General features: G+C 46.8%; 1 protein-coding gene across 2 annotated transcripts in view; it reads left to right on the top strand.

The window, feature by feature from the left end:
* ATP2B4 (ATPase plasma membrane Ca2+ transporting 4) overlaps window positions 1–18,770 on the top strand; it is a 93,181-nt gene extending 74,411 nt beyond the window's left edge. The window contains exons 17-22 of one of the 2 annotated variants that reach the window (XM_032621230.1): window positions 360–573; window positions 2,361–2,572; window positions 3,572–3,679; window positions 5,675–5,851; window positions 9,543–9,650; window positions 14,235–18,770. In XM_032621230.1, coding sequence (XP_032477121.1) covers window positions 360–573; window positions 2,361–2,572; window positions 3,572–3,679; window positions 5,675–5,851; window positions 9,543–9,650; window positions 14,235–14,549 — 1,134 coding nt within the window. In that variant the 3' untranslated portion in view covers window positions 14,550–18,770. The remainder of the gene's footprint in view (window positions 1–359; window positions 574–2,360; window positions 2,573–3,571; window positions 3,680–5,674; window positions 5,852–9,542; window positions 9,651–14,234) is intronic. The other variant, XM_032621219.1, reaches the window with a different exon arrangement.
* Window positions 18,771–18,977: the final 207 nt, after the last annotated feature.

Genomic DNA, 18,977 nt, shown 5'->3' with positions numbered 1-18,977 from the left:
CCAGAGTTTCCGAAGGGGTGTTGGGGCAGGAATAGCTCTACTAGGTCTCCATCTGCTCATGTGGGATGATGATAATTTATCTACCATTAATGTAGTACTTACACGTTAGCCAGTGTGATGAGCACTTATATGTAGTTTCTCTGTTCTTCAAAAACAACCTTGCAAAGTAGGTATTATCCCCATTTTACAGGTGAAGAGCCCAAGCCTCAAAGAGGTTAAATAAGTTTCTCAATGTCACTCAGCTAATAAATGGTGGATAGCAGGAGGTAGGCCATTTCAAGGGCAAAGATGAGGCTGATGAGTGGGGTGGGGGGTGGTCTCCAAGGAAAGCTAAAAGGAGTGGTTCTTCTTCCCACCAGGATTCCCCACTGAAAGCCGTGCAGATGTTGTGGGTTAATCTCATCATGGACACTTTTGCCTCATTGGCCCTGGCCACAGAGCCTCCTACAGACTCTCTGTTGAAGCGTCGCCCCTATGGCCGAAATAAGCCTCTGATCTCACGCACTATGATGAAGAACATCTTGGGTCACGCCGTCTATCAGCTCACTGTCATCTTTTTCCTTGTCTTTGCCGGTGAGCCAAGGCGGGGGTGGGTGGCGGCATTTGGAGTGCTAGAGGGAGATGGGGGCAGAGAGCAGCCCAAGGAAAGAAAGCAGCAGGGAGCAAGCTGAGCACAAGACGGGAATGATAGCAGCTTCGCTTACTGAGTGCATCCTCTGTTCCCACTACGTGGTGCATTGTGCCATTTTATTACTCCTTTTAAGAATCTCCGTAAAAAGAAATGAAAGTGAGTTATTTGTAGTGAGGAGGATGGACCTAGAGTCTGTCATACAGAGTGAAGTAAGTCAGAAAGAGAAAGACAAATACCCTATGCTAACACATATATATGGAATCTAAGAAAAAAAAATGTCACGGGGGCTTCCCTGGTGGCGCAGTGGTTGAGAGTCCGCCTGCCGATACAGGGGACCCGGGTTCGTGCCCCGGTCTGGGAAGATCCCACATGCCCAGAGCGGCTGGGCCCGTGAGCCATGGCCGCTGAGTCTGCGTGTCCGGAGCCTGTGCTCCGCAACGGGAGAGGCCACAACAGTGAGAGGCCTGCATACCGCAAAAAAAAAAAAAAAAAAATGTCACGAAGAACCTAGAGGTAAGACAGGAATAAAGAAGCAGACCTACTAGAGAATGGACTTGAGGATATGGGGAGGGGGAAGGGTAAGCTGTGACAAAGCGAGAGAGTGGCATGGACATATATACACTACCAAACATAAGGTAGATAGCTAGTGGGAAGCAGCCGCATAGCACAGGGAGATCAGCTCGGTGCTTTGTGACCACCTAGAGGGGTGGGAATGGGAGGGTGGGAGGGAGGGAGACGCAAGAGGGAAGACATATGGGAACATATGTATATGTATAACTGATTCACTTTGTTATAAAGCAGAAACTAACACACCATTGTAAAGCAATTATACCCCAATAAAGATGATAAAAAAAAAAAGAATCTCCAAAGGGTGGCTTTATGTTACCTTTTTCTTAGATCATAAAACTGAAGCTTAAGTCACATATTGAGTAAATAGTGGCACGAAGATTCAGACCTATGTCTGCCAGACTCTCGTGCACATAGTTCTACCACAGTGCAGCACTACGAGAAGGCAAATAGTGATGGAGCAAGCTGAGAGAGAGGGTCAGAAATATTGAGGGACTTCCCTGGTGGTCCAGTGGGTAAGAATCCACCTTCTAATACAGGGGGCACGGGTTCGATCCCTGGTCAGGGAACTAGGATCCCACATGTTACATGGCACAGTCAAAAATATTTTAAAAGGGGGCTTCCCTGGCGGCACAGTGGTGACGAATCCGCCTGCCAATGCAGGGGACACGGGTTCGAGCCCTGGTCCGAGAAGATCCCACATGCCGCAGAGCACCTAAGCCCATGTGCCACAACTACTGAGCCTGTGCTCTTAGCCCGCGAGCCACAACTACTGAGCCCGTGCGCCACAACTACTGAAGCCCGCGTGCCTAGAACGTGTGCTCCACAACAAGAGAAGCCACCACAATGAGAAGCCCATAGACCACAATGAAGCGTAGCCCCTGCTCAACGCAACTAGAGAAGGCCCAGGCACAGCAACAGAGACCCAACACAGCCAAAAATAAATAAAAATAAATTTTATTTAAAAAAAAAAAAAAAAAAGTGACGTTGAGACCAGAGCTAACACTGACAATATTTGATGACTGTTGTGGTTCGGATACTGACCAGTTAGAATGGACACCAGTCGTAAGCAACCAGTGAGGCCATACTCAAGTGTTCTGCCTCAACCTGAACCCTGCTTGAGAGCATACTTATCCTCCGATGCATCCCTTCTCCCAACTAGGTGAGAAGTTCTTCGACATTGATAGTGGGAGGAGAGCACCTCTGCATTCACCACCCAGCCAACACTACACCATTATTTTCAACACCTTCGTGCTGATGCAGCTCTTCAATGAAATCAACTCCCGCAAGATCCATGGAGAGAGGAATGTCTTTTCGGGCATCTTCCGCAACCTCATCTTCTGCTCTGTGGTCTTGGGCACATTCGTCAGCCAGGTGGGATTCTAGCTGGAGTTGGGATAGGAGGTCTGGGACGATAAAGGCCAGAAGCTGGGGGCCAGGATTCCCTGAGCGCCCGGGGAAAGGAGTGAGGGAGTGATGGGGACTCAGGCTGTGGGTTGAACACTTTGGGGTTCCCAAACGCTTCCGTTTGCTCATTGCTCTAGAATTGGATCCTGCTGTGTCAAGTGCTCCAGTGCAAGGCAGCGTGTTGGTAGCGAATAAAATAAAATCTGTGGGATCCTTTCCTTATCTTTCTAAAACACAGCAATTTCACATAGTGACCAGGAGGAAGATCACTGTCTTCTAACCCCTTTCCATGCCTCCTGCCAGCGTACTTGAAATGTGCATGCAAGTGCTATACGGGATCTCTCCCTGTCCCTCCTTGCCCCTTTGTTTGGAAAGCGCTCATGGTAGAAAATGGTACGCAATTCAGAGAAAAGGAGAAGACATGGAATGTTGCCATATGTAGTTGACAGATAAGCCTGACGTGGGCTCCTTCTGTGGGAAGCGGGGTCAAGGGCATGGCTGCCCTGGTGGTGAAAGGATTGAGCCCCTTCCTTCTTGCCCCAGTCAGAGGTACACTAAGACATCTGCCAATACAAGAGATCATGAGCCTGCCCTGTAACGAAAGAGCTCCTGCCTCACTCTTATTTGCCCCGCTCCTAAATTCCTCTTCTCCATCGCTGTGCCTTCTCTTTGTCACCTACTGGCTTTAGTCACAAGAAGCCTCCAGCTCCCCTTGCTCCCCCAGCCTTTGCATTAATAATGTTCATAGTAGCTGTATCTGTCTCCCCATCAGAGTGCTCTATAAAGACTGTGTCTGTCTTCCCTTCTCCCCACCTGGATCTCTTCTTTCTCCTTCCCCAACAAGCAGATCAGGGTTCACACCACAGGGATCCTGGGGTAGGGGGCTGATGTGGCTTTGATGGCCTTGACTGGAGGGCTGGCTACCTGTTGCCTCCCAATGATGGGCTGCCTCTTTCTCTGTTCTAGATTATCATTGTGGAATTTGGGGGGAAACCCTTCAGCTGTACGAACCTCACCCTGTCCCAGTGGTTCTGGTGTCTCTTCATCGGTTTTGGAGAATTGCTGTGGGGCCAGGTGAGTACGGGCATACCCTCCCCATGCAGTCATATGGCCGGCAGACCCCCCCCTCCCCTAGATGAGATGGAACGAGCAGCTGTGGAGACGCCCAGCTCCTCTCCTTCATATTCTTCCCTCTTCTCTCTACCACCAGGTTTTCAAGTTCTTTCCATCTTGTAGGAACCCAAAGCAGAATGATCTGTGCCCACCACTTCAGAGGCTTCTGATCTCTTCTCTAATCGTGCCTGGAGACAGACACATCCCTTAGCTTCTCTGAGATGGAAGTGGAAATTTTCAATGGAATTTTGCTAAAAATAAAATTAAGGGTCTTAGAAGTAGAAGAGTTTGCAAAGCATATGTCTTCAATGAAGCCGCAGTCTGGCCGTGAGCTGCTGTGCTGTCATAACGTAGGGCTCCCTTGCCTCTTCTGTTTCTCACCATCGCCTTATCCAGGATGGGTGCCTGACTGTCATCTAAGATAAATCCAGACTCACAAGGTCTCTAGAGAAGCGGTATAGCGTATGGTTCAAAGCACAGACTTTGGAACCGACTGTCTAGGTTTGAATCCCGGTTCTTCTTTTTACAAGCTGCATCATAGTGAGCAGGTTTATTAGCAACTCTGCCTCAGTTTCCTCAACTCCGGATAACAGGATCATTGTGAATCATTGTTAATCAGCAAATCAGTTTCAATACAGAAATGACTTAGAACAATGTCTAGTACCCTGTAAGTACTCAATGAATGTTAGCTATTAATATTATAATAATAGAATCAGGTTTGATAAGAGTTTCATTCCTTCCCTAACACCACTTTGCGAGTCCCTCTCATCCTCAGCTCTGGCCTGGCCTTTACCTCTGCTTGCAGACCCCAGGTCTCTACTGACTGGTGCCCAGCCACCTGGGTAATGGAGGCTTTGCTCTAACTGGCCCCAAAGATCCCTCCCTAGGGCTGCAGACTTTCCCCCATAGACCTGCTAGTTGTTTCTTTCATAGCTCCTAGATGCCTCCCTGATTAATCCCTATCCCCATTCCTAACACAAGTCCTTCCACCCTGCTCTGTTGGCTGAAGTTTATTTACCGGTGGGTCCCTAAAGCACTTCTACACTTGGGTGGAGCTTGATTATTTCACGTACTGTTTGAAACTCTCACCTGGGTCTAGTCTCACATGTGGCCATGTGGCCTTGATGCCAGGTAACAACAGCCTTCCTTCTGTATCACAACAGCTCCTTCTAACATCTGAAAGCAGAACGTGGACGTTCTTTCTATTTCGAACACTTGACTCCATGTTGGACTGCTCACACAGTCCCCCTTTCCCAGCTGAGCCCTTGTCTTATTTGTAAAGGAGAACTGACTGACAGCTTATAGAGTGATTTATTTTGAATTGCAAGCCCCAACCTACCGCTCCATGTCTTCTGATAATACTCATATGGCCCTTCTATGGGATATCCCACCCAGTTCCTCACCCCAAGCCCAAGAAAACTTTTAGTATCCTCTCACTATAGTTTTATAAAAGAGGAATTACTTAGCATATGGTAACTAAGAAGAGGGTCGTTCCCCTCCAACACCCTTCTTTTCCCCTTGCCCATACACATACATTTTGACCATCCTGTCTCCAGACTTGTTTTCTCCCAGGTCCTTGTCTCTGTCTCTTCCTACTGTGTGTATCATGCATTATGGTTCTATTTCCTTTAAGAGACAGATGGCAAAATGCAAAGAAAGAACTGAGACAGGAGGAAGAGAATGAAGTATATAACAAGGCAGATGGCTGGTCAAATACTAGAATATAAGTTCTCCTTTGTACGTCCACAAATACAGAAAATCTTCCTGAGGGCCTGACAGCTGGTAGGCACTTGGCAAACGCTTGCCTGAATGGGTTGGCACTTTTCCCACTGCTTTCCCAGCGGGAAGGTTTATAGGGCAAAGAGTGACCTACCCAAGGGCCTGACCCATAAAGTTGAGTGACAGCTCTTCTCGCCCTGATTCTGGTGTCTACCCTTTTGCTGCACCTGTTCTCAGGTCATCTCCACAATACCTACCCAATCCCTGAAGTTCCTAAAGGAGGCTGGGCATGGCACCACCAAAGAGGAGATCACCAAGGATGCTGAGGGGCTGGACGAGATTGACCATGCAGAGATGGAGCTGCGCCGAGGCCAGATCCTCTGGTTCCGGGGCCTGAACCGTATCCAGACCCAGGTACTGTGATAGTGGCCTATCCTCGCCCTGGGAGAAGGAATCTCCCCCATCTTTCTTGGGAGGTGTTGGGAGGGCAGTAGTTCTTGCTGGCCAACGTCTCTTCCCTTCCTAAGGCCCTCTCACTGGTGGGCAGCCCGAGCTCCCTTGCTTCAGGACAGACAGGCAGAGGCAGTGGTATGGGCTCCTCTGAGAGGAGAGTGATCATGGGGGGCCGAGAGCACGGGACACTAACTGCTAGCATCATCCTCTAGCTTTGGGTTCGTCTGAGGCCCACTTCCCACCCTCTGTCGGGTGGGCCATCTTCCCGCATAAGGTCTCTCGTAAGCGCTAGGCCTAACCTCAGGGTGGGAAATGTTCAGAGTCTTTCTGACCCTGCAGAGGGAAGGATTTAGACAATATCTCTCTGCCAGCATCCCCAGCAGACATTTACTGTATATCCTCAAGCTGCTATTAGGGGAACGTAGGTATTATCTGGATTGATCTTTGTAAAAGAAACTCGCTCTCTTATGTCTTCCCCACTCAAAATTTAAGGCCATGATGGGGAATCTGATGGCTAAGTGTATATAAACGACAATAGTCTCTCAGTGCCTGAGTATCTTTTACAGGATTCAGACTTGCTTCCCAGAAAACAAGAAGCTATAATTTCTTCAAACCTTTTCCCTTCCTGCAATTTCTAAAATGGGATAGAAGCTGCTTCTGCTGCTATTAAGTCCCGTCCTATAGCCCTACAGTAACTTTTTTCCCCCACTTCCCGTGCAGCAACTGTAACTACCTTCTCCTGGGTAAATGGGCTGGTCTAGACATTGATAATCCTATCACTTTCCCTGTTCTCACCCCACATACCTCTATTGTGTTAGTCCTGAGATTTCCCATCTCAAGAAATTGTAAATCCCCAAGTTCTCAAAGGTGTTCACCAGAGAACAGGCCTATCCCTCTTTGCTGATTGGCTAGAGATCCCAGAAGTAAATTTCACTCTCTGAAATTAGCCTTGCAGATGGTTTCAAAAGCTCCCTAGTGGAGCCCACCACTTCCTAGGGAAGAGGTGAAATGAATAGTCTAAGCTGAATACAATGGTCCCCCGCTTATCCGTGGCTTTGCTTTCCTTGGTTTTAGTTACCCTTGGTTTTAGTTACCCATGGTCAACCACAGTCTGAAAGTATTAAATGAAAAATTCCAGAAATAAATAACTCACAAGTTTTAAATTGCATGCCGTTCTGAGTAGCTGATGAAATCTCACGCCCCCCACTCTGTCCTGCCCTGGACATAAGTCATCCCATTGCCTATCACATCCTCGCTGTATAAGCTACCCACCCATTACTCTAGGAGAAAGCATAGCATATACAGGGCTCAACACCATCTGCAGCTTCAAGTATCCACTGCGGGTCTTGGAACGTGTCCCCCACGGGTAAGGGAGAACTACTGTAGCGGCCGGGCGTTGGTCTCCTATAGACAAGACAACAGATGGAAATGGGAAAGCAGGGCTAGGGAGGGAGCACACTGGGGCTCCTCTTGAGTTCCCCTTCCCAGAGGGAAATCCGCATGGGACCCGCAAACACTACCTCAGCATGTCCAGAGTTTCCACACGCACCCCGCCCTCCAGGCTGCCAAGTCCATCGCGAGCAGGGGCCTCACGTGCCCAGAGAACTTGGCATCTTTGGCTCATGTCTCTAAGGCCTCGGTGCTTCCCTGTAGGTCTGCTCTTTTCAGAATAACCTGTCTGCTTTTCTTCCCTTCAGGATCGTCTGCCTCCTCTTCTACTATGTAATTTTTTTCCTAGCCAGAATGCCCTCGTTCCAGTGTCTCCTGGCTCCTTCCCAGTCTTCTCTCCCGGGGCTGAGATTCATGGATCTTCCTTCCCCTCCACTACCAATTTCCATTCCCTCGACTATATACCTCTCTGGTTTCGCTGTCTACATAGCTTTAGGTATACTACCTTTCTCTGTTGGAGCCAAAGGCGGTTGGACCAGAATGACGTTAAAGCCTAAACTTAAGGCAGCAAAGGCAACCTGTTAAAGATGCCATGATGAGCATATCTATGCCGTCCCACCTGACTCCATAAGCAGATGACGGTGCTAACCTGCATCCTGGATCCTAAAGCTCTCTCCTGGCATCAGCTCTTCACCTCAGCTGGGTTCTAACGAAATTCCCTGCCATCCGATTGTTGTTCCTTGTTGTCATTCTTGCAACACTTATGGGTGGGAAGTGTTGCCAGGCTATTGTCCCATCCTGGTCCCTTTAGCTTTGGGAGAGCTAAAAGCACTAGAAAGCAGAAGGTTGGGAAACTTGAGGTCTAGAATCTTGGGAAGGTAAATCTGGGGGCCAGTTTCATTGTGGAGGTTGGGACCTTGTGACACTAATAAGCACCGAGGAAGGTGGCTCTCCAGCCCCTTCTTCCGTGTGGCTGAACCCTCCCCACATGCAGGCCTTTTCCTCTTGCAGCATCAGGCTCCTCGGTCCCCTGGAACTGAAAACCGTATCATGTGATGAAGAGTGGTATTTTAGCTCAAACTCGGTCTGAGTCCAGAAACTAGCCCTAAATATTTCATGGCTTCTCAGGAAGCTTTATAAGTAAGGACAACTGTCTGACTCACAAGGTGCCTGCTTTCCCACCTTCTCACCTGGGGAAGTGAAGTTAGATGAGTGAAATCAGCACCTTTCCTACATCCCTGGTCCACTGGCCCTTGGTCAGGCAGAGGTCAGGGATGAGGATGGTAGGTTTGACAGAGGCCCTAGATCAAGACCGCTGTTGGAAAACAAATGGCATTCATTGCCTCAGTCTCTGAGGAGTAGGACGCTGAAAACCAGAGACAACTTGTATGGGGCTAGACTTGCGGCTGCTGCCACCACTGCCAGCCAACTCCTCCTCCCCCCACCCCGTCTAACTGCTGAGTTCTCGTTGGCACTTGCGCCAGCCTCTCAGGATCTCCAGTGCGCGAATGCTGCCAGCGGCATTCTCTCCACAGAGCCTGGCCACTGGGTTCCTGAGCTCCACTTTCAGGGGCCTTGTCCACTTCTGCCCAAGGACAGGGAGTCTCAAAGAAGAACCCAGAAGAGGGTGAGCCCAGCAACTCATGGTCCAGGAGCCTTTCCACCATGGCACCTGTGTGTGGATTACTACACGCCTCTGTTTAAACACATGAGTTGTTTTCCTGGAAAATCTGCAAAAATAGGTAGTCAATTTCATTGGTTTAGAGGTTCCTGAGCCTCAAAATTCAGTAATATATACACTTTGCCTACTATCTTAAATTGCATGCCTTATTTTTTTAAGAGTGCAGGTCAAAAAAAAGAAAGAAAGTACAGGTCAGAGCATAAGACAGTGAATAAGCTGTCACTCTCTGTCAGGACTCATGAGTGGGAAAGTCCATTTAAATTTTTAGATACTTTTGGATACCGGCACACCTAAAATGTCCATCATAGGCTAAAAGGGAAGAGAAGACTGGATTCTGGCTGGGTATTTAGACTCCATGGCAAACTGTTCCTTAAATGAAGCGTGATATGCAATTAATGTTTTTCCCCCTTCTCTTCACCATTGTTTTGTGTGTAAGGGACTCTCTCTCTTGCTTTCCGACTCCTGTCCCCTTTTCCCAGCTCTTTCCATCCCCCTCCCTAACCCTCTTGGACCCTCCCTTCCTCTTTCTTCACTTCTTTCTGACTGTGGAGCAAAGCTGTCTCACTTTCTGATTCTTTGCAGATCGACGTAATTAACACATTCCAGACGGGAGCCTCTTTTAAGGGAGTCCTAAAGCGCCAGACCATGGGTCAACACCTTGATGTAAAACATGTTCCTAGCTCATCCTATGTAACAGTTGCACCAGTCAAATCTCCCCCCACCACTTCTGTTGCTGCTGCTGTTTCATCTCCTACTCTGGGCAGTGAGTGATAGTCTATTATGATGCATGATTTGCTAAAATGACCACAAGAAAGCACGTGGCATTCACTTTAACCAGCTGTGGTTATCTTTTCCTTTTGGTTTTTCCCTTTGATCTTTGACTTAAGGGAAGAAAAGCGGGGCAGAAATTCCACTCCTGAACCAGGCTGTGTGCCATTTTATTTAATTTTATTATTATTTTTTTTATGTTGCAAAGCTCTTAAACCGTAACCATTTTAAAGACAGTAATCCTGTTTTCTGATTGTTCCTCTGCATTGCCTGGTCCTTCCTTGAGTTTGTTTGTTTGTTTGTTTGACTTTACTTTGTTTGTTGCTCTGTTTGAATATGTTGTTTTTCCTCTTCTCTCCTTCTGCTCCTTTGAGTCTCAGCTCTGTCTCCTAAGGTTAGGTGTAAGGTTAAGCCGAATGAAGACTCAGGAAGTCTTTTGTTTTCTTTTAGGAATTTCCGAAGAGCAAACTTTTTTTTTCCCTTCTCCTTCCCTCTAGTTTGTTTTACTTATAGCCAGCACTTCATATCTTATTTTGCATGTAAAGTTTGAGGAACCCCTTTCTCAGCCAGCCTATTAGCCGGAAAGCTGTGAAGGCTCAACCTAAGATCTGGTGGATTATTGGTAGATTATTGGATCCTTGCTAATGCTATGCCTTCCTATTCCTGATCTTTTTACCTTCCCCAAGTGGGACACAGAGAGGAAATGGAAGGCTCTTTGCTGATAATGCTGTTAAGGTATTTGGTGGGGAAGGAGTCTCTCTGCGTTAAGTATACTCTGGGCCTCAAATATCTGAGTGTTTGAGTCTGTTTCTTCCTCCCCCACTCCCAATCACCACCACCGTAACCCTGGGACGGGGGATAAAGAAAGAACAATTGCACTGTCTGTGGTTCACTTGACTGTGAGTGTGTAGGTTGGTCAGACTTAGCTTATCTGTTGTCTTTCTAGCCAACTCTAAGTGTTCTCGTGTGAGAGACGAGGGGCAGGGGGAGAGGAGGTTTATATAGATGCATATTCTTTAGGCTCAAAGGCAGTCAAAGAACTACGTAAGTCTTACCCTACAAATATGCAAGAGCCTCTCATTCTAGTCCTTCCATATTCCTCTCATTTCCTTTTTTCTTCCAGTTTTGTCCTTCTAACTAGTTACTGTTCTTTCTTAAATCATGCCTCTCTGTTAGGAGGGGTAGTGTCAGCTGCCCTGGTAATTTGAAGGTAGAAGGAGACTAAGGAAAAGACAGAGCCCACTGGGCTCATGTAGTAGAGCTGCTGGTGGAGGATATGGTGCAAACCCTCAAAGACAGAGACTCAGGAGAGACAGGCCACACCTGCTCTTTCTCCAGCTGTGCCTTCCTATTGGAGGGCCTGGAAGTTATAGTCATGCATTTTAAAACCCATTCCTCATTCCAGAGTTCCAAATGAATTCCTTTATTTATCTAACCTTCAAGTAGATAAACCTCTAAGATTTCTCTCTGTAAGAAGGTCCTAATCCCTTCTCTTCCCCTGGTTTCTGACAAAGGAGCAGAAACCTACAGAATATCATCTGAGGAAATGGAGTCTTCATCTGCCCATTCATTGAGCTCCAGAGAGTGGCCCTTAGTGCTCATACCTAACCTAAGGTCCAGCCTGGTTTGGGCTTCTGAGCCATGAGAAAGGGTTGTCCTTCAGTCATCCGCTTTCACCTGTAGGATAGGGGCCACAGAAGAGACATTTCCCAGAGACTTTGAGAGATGATGACTGGGGAAGGGAGGGTTGATTGACTGAGTGGAGAGGACCTGAAGCTTTCACAGCACCCGCCTCACTATCTGTGTCTTATTCCCCGTACACTGCTCATGCACCAGGCACCATGCATCAAGAAAGGAAGATGCCACCACTTGGGGTGGATTGGTGATGACGTAGCTGTGTGATTGTTCATCGGCACACACTGTATAGTCTCTGAGGCCAGTGTTGGAGTTGAGGAGCGTTCTGGCACAGCCCCACCCTTCTGTCCACCTGCTAGGCCACAAGATGGGGCTCCCTAGCTCTCTCACTCCTCTTGTCTTGAGCTTCCCTTACAGGTGGCTGCTTTCCCTTTAGATTCCAGAAGTCCTGTTATCTAGCTGGATGACTGTTCCTTGCTCCCCCAAAAAAGAAATTGTCCCTGTCTTTTCCATCTACCCATCCCCAATTCACTCTGATCTCCCTTATTGTTTACCTGTAACAGTGATTGATCACCCCAACAGGTGAGAGGAAAAGCCAGCAAACAGGGATCCAGACCCCCATCCCAACTCCTATTTTTAAAAATCTGTTTTCTAGATAGGACTTCACATATCATTATTTTAACAAAGTATTCAATTGCTTCAAAAAAAATAGAAGCAGGAATATCACTGATATTGAAGATGATCAACTCATGGTATAAAGGTACCTGTTCTCCTGTAGCACTTGTTAGAAATGTTGAGATTTGAAGAGTGAGTGAAAAGTGTGGGCTATATTATCACTCCTACAGGGGGTGGTATGGCTTTGAGCCCATTTCTTGACTAGGGCCAGGGGAGAAGGCATTGGGTTTGGGCTCACTTAATCCAAGTTGCCTTGCTCTAAGATGTTTGGCATAGATCCATTAAAACTTGGGATTTCCTGAAAGCCAGATGGAACCTATATTCCATCTGATCTCACCTAAAGATAGAAAAGTAGGTCCTAACTTTCTGTGCAGCATGGTGAATGTGTGCCCAGGTTCCTTGATTCTTGGCTGAAGCGTTGAGCGGATTCCATTGAGTGACAGAGTCCTTTGCCTTCTGAGCTCTGAGCACCCTCCATCCTGGGTGAGTCTGCCGGTCTGTTGTGGAGTGAGGCAAGGTAAGGAAAGCCTTAGCCAGCGGAGACACAGCTTTAATGAACCTTCTTCGTGCATTACTTTTGTAGGTTCTGTACAGTGATAGGAAACACTGAGACAAGCAATCCAACCAGTTTATTTGCCTGCCTCTTTGGGTGCTCTGATGTCTCCACATTCTTGCCTCTTTTCCAGGAACATATTCTTTGCTTAAAGAGCAGAGTAACGAAAGGTGTGCCCTACCCCCACCCTCATCATTTCTCCTTATCCCCCTCCCCACCTCAACAGTTTCTCCTGCATTACTTCCATTTCTTTTCTGAGGAAAGAACTTTGGGGCAAGACTAGGATCAGCCACCTCCCAACAACTAAAACTGTCCTAGGACCACTTTCTTTTCCCCTGGCCTCTCTCTCCAAACTCTCAGGATCCAACCTTCTCCCCTCCTCCAATTCTACCAACCCAAGTTGCAAAGCATGCCTCAACGAGGCCCCCAGTTCAGAAAAGGAACTGCTCCCTGTGGATAAGGTGAAGGCTGGGCCCAGGGATCAATTATTGTCAATGTTTCCTCTTCTCTAAACTGAATCCCTTCCTTTGTTGTGCAGTAGAACAAAGACTTTGACACTTATAGGGCAGTGCATTTCCCTTTGCCCAGTCAAACTGCAAATTGTTTCCTTTCCCCCATCCTCTTGGTCCCCCCCCATCAGAAAAGCCTCTTGTTTGTAGCACTGCCTCCTGGATGGGGTGTTTTCTGTCCTGGTCCCATCCTTTCCCTTCTCCACGTAAGATCACATTCCTCTTCATAATTTACAAACAGCTGGAGAAAGCTGCACGACTGGGCACAGCTGCTGTGTGTCAGAGACATGGCCGTGCGTGTCCGGCCTCATCTGAGCTGAGAGAGCGGGCCTTCTGTCAGCGTCAGGGGGAGGCTTCTTTTGATGCCTGTATTCATCCTCTTCCAGGGGAGGGGCTGAAGGCATGGAGTCGTACTTTCTTTGGGGGAAGAGGACATGGTGGAGGCTGTGGACTATAAATATATGCATGTCTCCTGACTGAAAGAGCAATTATTAAATTGGAGAGTATAAGAGTTTTCATTTCCTGCATGCTGCTGCCACAAATGAAGATCGGTTTGTCTGCCTCGCTGAATGGTATTCGTGGTCACTTATCACCCAAAGTGTATTGCGTGCGAATTGATATGTGTTTGGCTCTTTGAGGGTTTTAAACAGGTAACTAAACTTCAGTGTGTAATTTTCCATTCCACATTCACAAAATGTTTGGCTTCAACACAAAAATCCACATGTCTGAATTATCTTTTAAGTTCGGCTATTAATTTGCACCTAGTTCCAACGTCCTTGCCCTCCATCCAAAAGAACTAATGAATCTTTTTGTTTCCTGTTTCATTTTAAGAGTGGATTGTTTGGGAATGCTAACTCTGCTTTGGGTCTTCTGCTTTGTTTTTACGCAGCTTTTGAAATATCCCAGTTGTTTGCCATTACTCACTCGCCCCACCCACCCCAGTGCTTGAAATTTGAGCCGCGTGATGTTTCTAGTGTTTCATGACCTCCTCTCATATGTTTGGTTTTGGTTGTTGAGCAGTAGTGTCTTGTAGTTTGGGTTCTGTTTCTGTCCTCAAACCCCCCAGTTCCTTGTTCTACTAACCAATTCTTGCCTCCGTATTTTCTCATCCTCCTTTTCCTTCCCCTGGTGTAGATCAAAGTGGTCAAAGCATTCCATAGTTCCCTCCACGAAAGCATTCAGAAACCCAAGAACCAAAACTCCATCCACAACTTCATGACCCACCCTGAATTCGCCATAGATGAGGAGGGGCCACGAACACCACTCCTGGATGAGCAAGAAGAGGACACTTTTGAAAAGGTCTCTAAGCCTGGGACTAGGATGCTCCCGTCGGATGGTGAGGTCACTCCACAAGCCAACAAAAACAACAATGCGGTGGATTGCTGCCAAGTGCAAATTGTTGCCTGCCACTCAGACAACCCTCTACACAGCCTGGAGACATCAGTTTGAACTTCATTCTCTGACTCCCCTTCCTGCTTTCCCTATTTCCCTTTTCATCTACCCCGTCACTAAGGGGATGATGGGACTTTTCACTGTCATGTCAGCTGCTCCCAAGTATGTGTGAACCCCCACCTGGCCATGAAGAGGCAAGAGCACAGACCTACGAGGACTTCAGCTGAAACCTGAGTTGGGGTTTGTAGCAGGACCCAGTTAGACCCCAGGCAAGTAATGAATGGTAGATCTATACTCCTTGCCTGTATCAGTTGTCATTTTTAAAGAAATGACAAGAATCCTTTTGGCATTGGCCCCAACCCAAATTCTCACCAGTATTCATACCTGTGTCAGCCATCTCCTCACTTCTGGATTTTTACCCTATGAGTCTGCGCTGTTTACAGGCTCAGTTAAAAGTTCAGAGTGACAGATATCCTCAAATGGAATGTGTTGAGGTAAGAATGGAAGGTACAGAATCAGCCTGTAGCGTGATTGTTTTAAAACAATTTCTCCATTTTGAAAACTTATACCTAAAGCCCTTTACCTCTTTCTGCCCTTCCAGTCAAGCCTCCCCATGGTCTCTTGGTCTTTTGTGACCATTGTCTTCCTTAGCTTCACTAATTTTTTTTTTTTAAGTTGTGATGATTAGAAGATGGAAAGGACATGGGTGAGTTAAGTCGACTTTGACCATGCTCCCTTCTGGCCCCAGTGGAGCCCTTGATTTAGTTCTAGAGGCAGATAGGTTTCTTTGCTAACAGGGTCCTTTGGAAGCAATTGAGAGCTGGTAAAAATATATTCTTGTTGTTGCCAGGTTATCTGCTTCTAAACTGCCATGTTGTCAGGTGTGTGTGCTTTCTAAGTGCCAGGGAGATCAGCATTGACGTGAAGCTTGCATATATGCGGTTTGTAGTTTTTACCTGAAGCCTGAGCTTTCTCCTGTTCCTAAAGTGGTGGCAAAGGAATGAATTAAGAATGACCTTGCCTCCTAACTGGACTTGGAAAACAGACCATCAAAGTCAACTCGGTGGAGTCCTCCTCGGGGTGACCACTACTGCTTTCAAAGCCATCCACCAAGGCTCTTCCAGGGCAGGACCTGATTGTTGGGACAGTGAGTATTGAGAAGCCTTGGGAGAGGCCAAAGTGCCATTCCAGCAGCATCTGAGCAAACCTTCCTCTCAGAAACCAGAAACCTTGAGCTTAGGTGGCTGGGGACCAGCTTTGACGTGCCCTTTAGTTTTTAATTCTACTCTTTGCCATGTCCGCCAACATCGGTCTCTGAAAAGGCCCCAGCCTTTCTCAAATATTCTGATTCTGAAAACATGTATCCAAAGTGGGAGGCTTCATTGACGCTTTCCCGACTTAAAGGAGCAAAAGACCCACCCTGTAAAGCTCCCCTCCTTCCACCCTCCCTCTTGCACACCCCACTCAAGCCCCCTCCAGAATGTGCTCAGTACTGCACAGTTAAGCCCTGTGCCTTCTCTCCCTGAACACTGCCCAAAGCGTCCCCTTCCCACCTGTCTCTCAGGAGCCGGGGACTTGGCTAGGAGATTTGTTAAGTGTTCCTTAATGCAACGGGGTGGAGCCGCCTTTGCAGGATCTCCGTTTCTATCCCTACCATGCTGCTGCAAGCTCTTCCATGTAGGGGTCAGCTCATGTCTGCCAATTCCCATCTCCCACTGGGTAAATGAAGCCTACCCCCTCTTTCTAGAGTGATGGGAGTAAGGAGAAGGGGCTTGAGGCTGTTAGGAACTGCCGAATTTCCATTTGGGAGTCAGGTGACCCGAACCTCTCCTCTCCGGCCTTTTCTTCTGGATCCCTCCTCCCTCACCCTTTCACCTGAGCTGCCCTAGGAAGGAAGAATAAAGAAACAGTATCCCCTGCGCATCCCTATTACTACATCAGCGACCAGATCTGATTTTGGTTTTGTAAAGGTTACATGTTTCAGTGATCTTTTCTCTGTCTTCAATACTAATGGGGGAAAAAATAGCTCACCCGAGGCGATAGGTGTTCACATATATATTTATTAAGTACAGTGGAAGATTTAGTTCTGTCGAGTCTTTTTGATTACCTCAGATCAGTTTTTAAAACAAACTTTGGAGGCTATTTTATCATTCCTGCTCCCAGAAGACTCTCATGGTGCCTGACAGGTTACTTGTGAGGGCTTGTGTCTACTTGTTTAAAGTCAATGGGGATTTTGTGTGTATTCTAGTTTCCATAGTAGGAGAGAAAATATAGAAATATTATGCAAAGAAATATAGTTTTCTTTAGACGAGAAACTGATATTTTTTGAGTCAGCCATATGTATTTTGTTTAAAGGATTTAAAATAAAGTGCTGTCATGTAACCCTGTGGAAGGGAGCACATAACCAGCTGTTAGACATGGCAGGTGACTTATAGTATATTTGCAATTGGTTTTAAAACCAATGCACCAAACTTCCTTTCTCCAAACAGCCATCTTTATACTTAGGGGAAAAAAAAATTTGTTGGGTTCTAGAATGTTTTTAATATAAATTTGTTGATATGGAATTAAGTTTAAGTATTTATGTGCATATATTTTTTATATAATTTTTTTTTTCCTGTTCAGTTGCAGTGATCCAACTGGCAGTGAATAAATATGGCGTAAGTTAATAAAGCTTTCCCCAAAAATGGTGCTTTGGACTTGAAAAGGGTCTGATGGGGAAAAGGGGGAAATATTATCCTAGATTCCTCTCTTGATAAACCTAGGAGAATGGGCAGTGGATTACGGATGGGAAGGAAGGCATCCAGGAAGAAGGGACAGCCAGCAGGAAATGAGCGTGCACCCCCATGGAAATGGGTACCAGGAACTAGTGGTCAGGACCAGGGACCTCAGATAGATTTATATTTCTTGAAGAACAGCTGGCAGAGTGGTACCCAAGACACTGGGCTGCAAGGATACTCTCTCTGATTTGGGGTTTGCCTTTTTTTATGGTTCTTTTCACCTCCTGTTTCCCCTGGAGTTTTCCATTAGCGACTTTTTGTGCAAGGATTTGATTTGAGACTTCCTTCCCTCCCCTAGAAAAGTTTCACGTGATATGTTAGTTGGGAGGTAGAGCTCTAAGTGGAAAAATAAAGGCTGGTTCTAGCCTGGGTGACAGTCTTGACTAGATCCTTCCCACAGGTGCCCTCTGCCCTCTGAAATGACTCTCCATCTCTAAAGGTTGTAGAGAGACCACCGAGAAATCCCACCAGCACATGTGAGTTCTTTAGAGTTTGTGTTCCTTCTTCCCGTTGAGCTCCAGAGTGGGGGAGTCTGCACACTTAAATCTGAGTGATGACCTTACTGCCAAAAACCAGAGGGGTGTGGCAAGCTCACATGTGCCCTGAAACCTCTGAACACGTCACTTCCTTTCTTTCCTCCTTTCCCTGCCTAGTGATTGAAGCAGCCCATGATGCCATCACGAAGTGTGTACTTCCTCACTCTTCCTCACTCTCCGTATCTGAGGCCCACCCCACTACTGTGGTGGGGGTGGGGCACTTATAAATGTCTGCTCTTCTTAAGCCATTCCAGGCTCTTCCTCAGAAAAGACCAGACACCCTTCCATTTAGCTCAGTGCTGTCCTTTGCCTTTCCAGCCCTGCTGTTGGGCCTGCTGTCCCCTTTCCTGCTGATTAGGAGAGATGGAGGGAAGTGAGCTCCCCATGACTGAATTGGCCTTTCGTACATATTTCTCCCCATATGTATATATGCCATATGTGAATATGCCATATATATGTGCCAACAAATCTATCTGTGTTGTTCTTTTCAAATCAGCAGATAGGAATTTTGAGTTTCTTCTTCTTTTTTTTTTTTTCAGTAACTAGTATAACAGGCACTGGTATTTTTATATAAAAGGAAAAAAAAAACAAAACAAAAGATTGACTGTTGTGATCTGCATGACATAAACAAACAAATGGTGATATCAAAGCAATGTGTACCCCAGTGTGTGTTGCCGTAATCTGCAGTTCACCTAAACCGTGCACCCAATCTGTACTTGCATTTTGATATTATTTAAGCTCTCTGTACAATGTTTTGCATGTATTTATAGGGTTCTTAGAAAAAAAATGCTATAAACTGGCAAATCTGAAATTCAAATATGTTGTTCCATTGAGAAAGGAAGAATCGAAGGGGAGTTTTAAAAGAAGGAAAAAAAAGGGTAATTTTTTTGGAACCAATAAAGCTGTTGCTGATGCGCAGAAACCAAACTGTTGTGCACTGAGAATAAAAACCCATGCCCACTTGAGACTGTGCTGTGCTCAATGTGTATCCACTTTTGGGTAACGTCAGTGGATGTCAAAGTTGAGAAGGGGTCTGCCACGGCTACATGGAGAGCTTACCTGTGCAAGCCCAGAGCTTAGCCTGTCATTGGACCCTGACATGCTTCTCTGCCAGCGCTTGCCTCTGGTGACTCGCAGCCCTGGTTTCCAGTTTCATTCCCTTGGAGTACGAG

This window comes from Phocoena sinus, chromosome 1 (assembly GCF_008692025.1).
Source record: "Phocoena sinus isolate mPhoSin1 chromosome 1, mPhoSin1.pri, whole genome shotgun sequence".
Taxonomy (NCBI): domain Eukaryota; kingdom Metazoa; phylum Chordata; class Mammalia; order Artiodactyla; family Phocoenidae; genus Phocoena; species Phocoena sinus.
The sequence above is the reverse complement of the archived record's forward strand: the minus strand, read 5'-3'. Positions and strand labels throughout refer to the sequence as shown.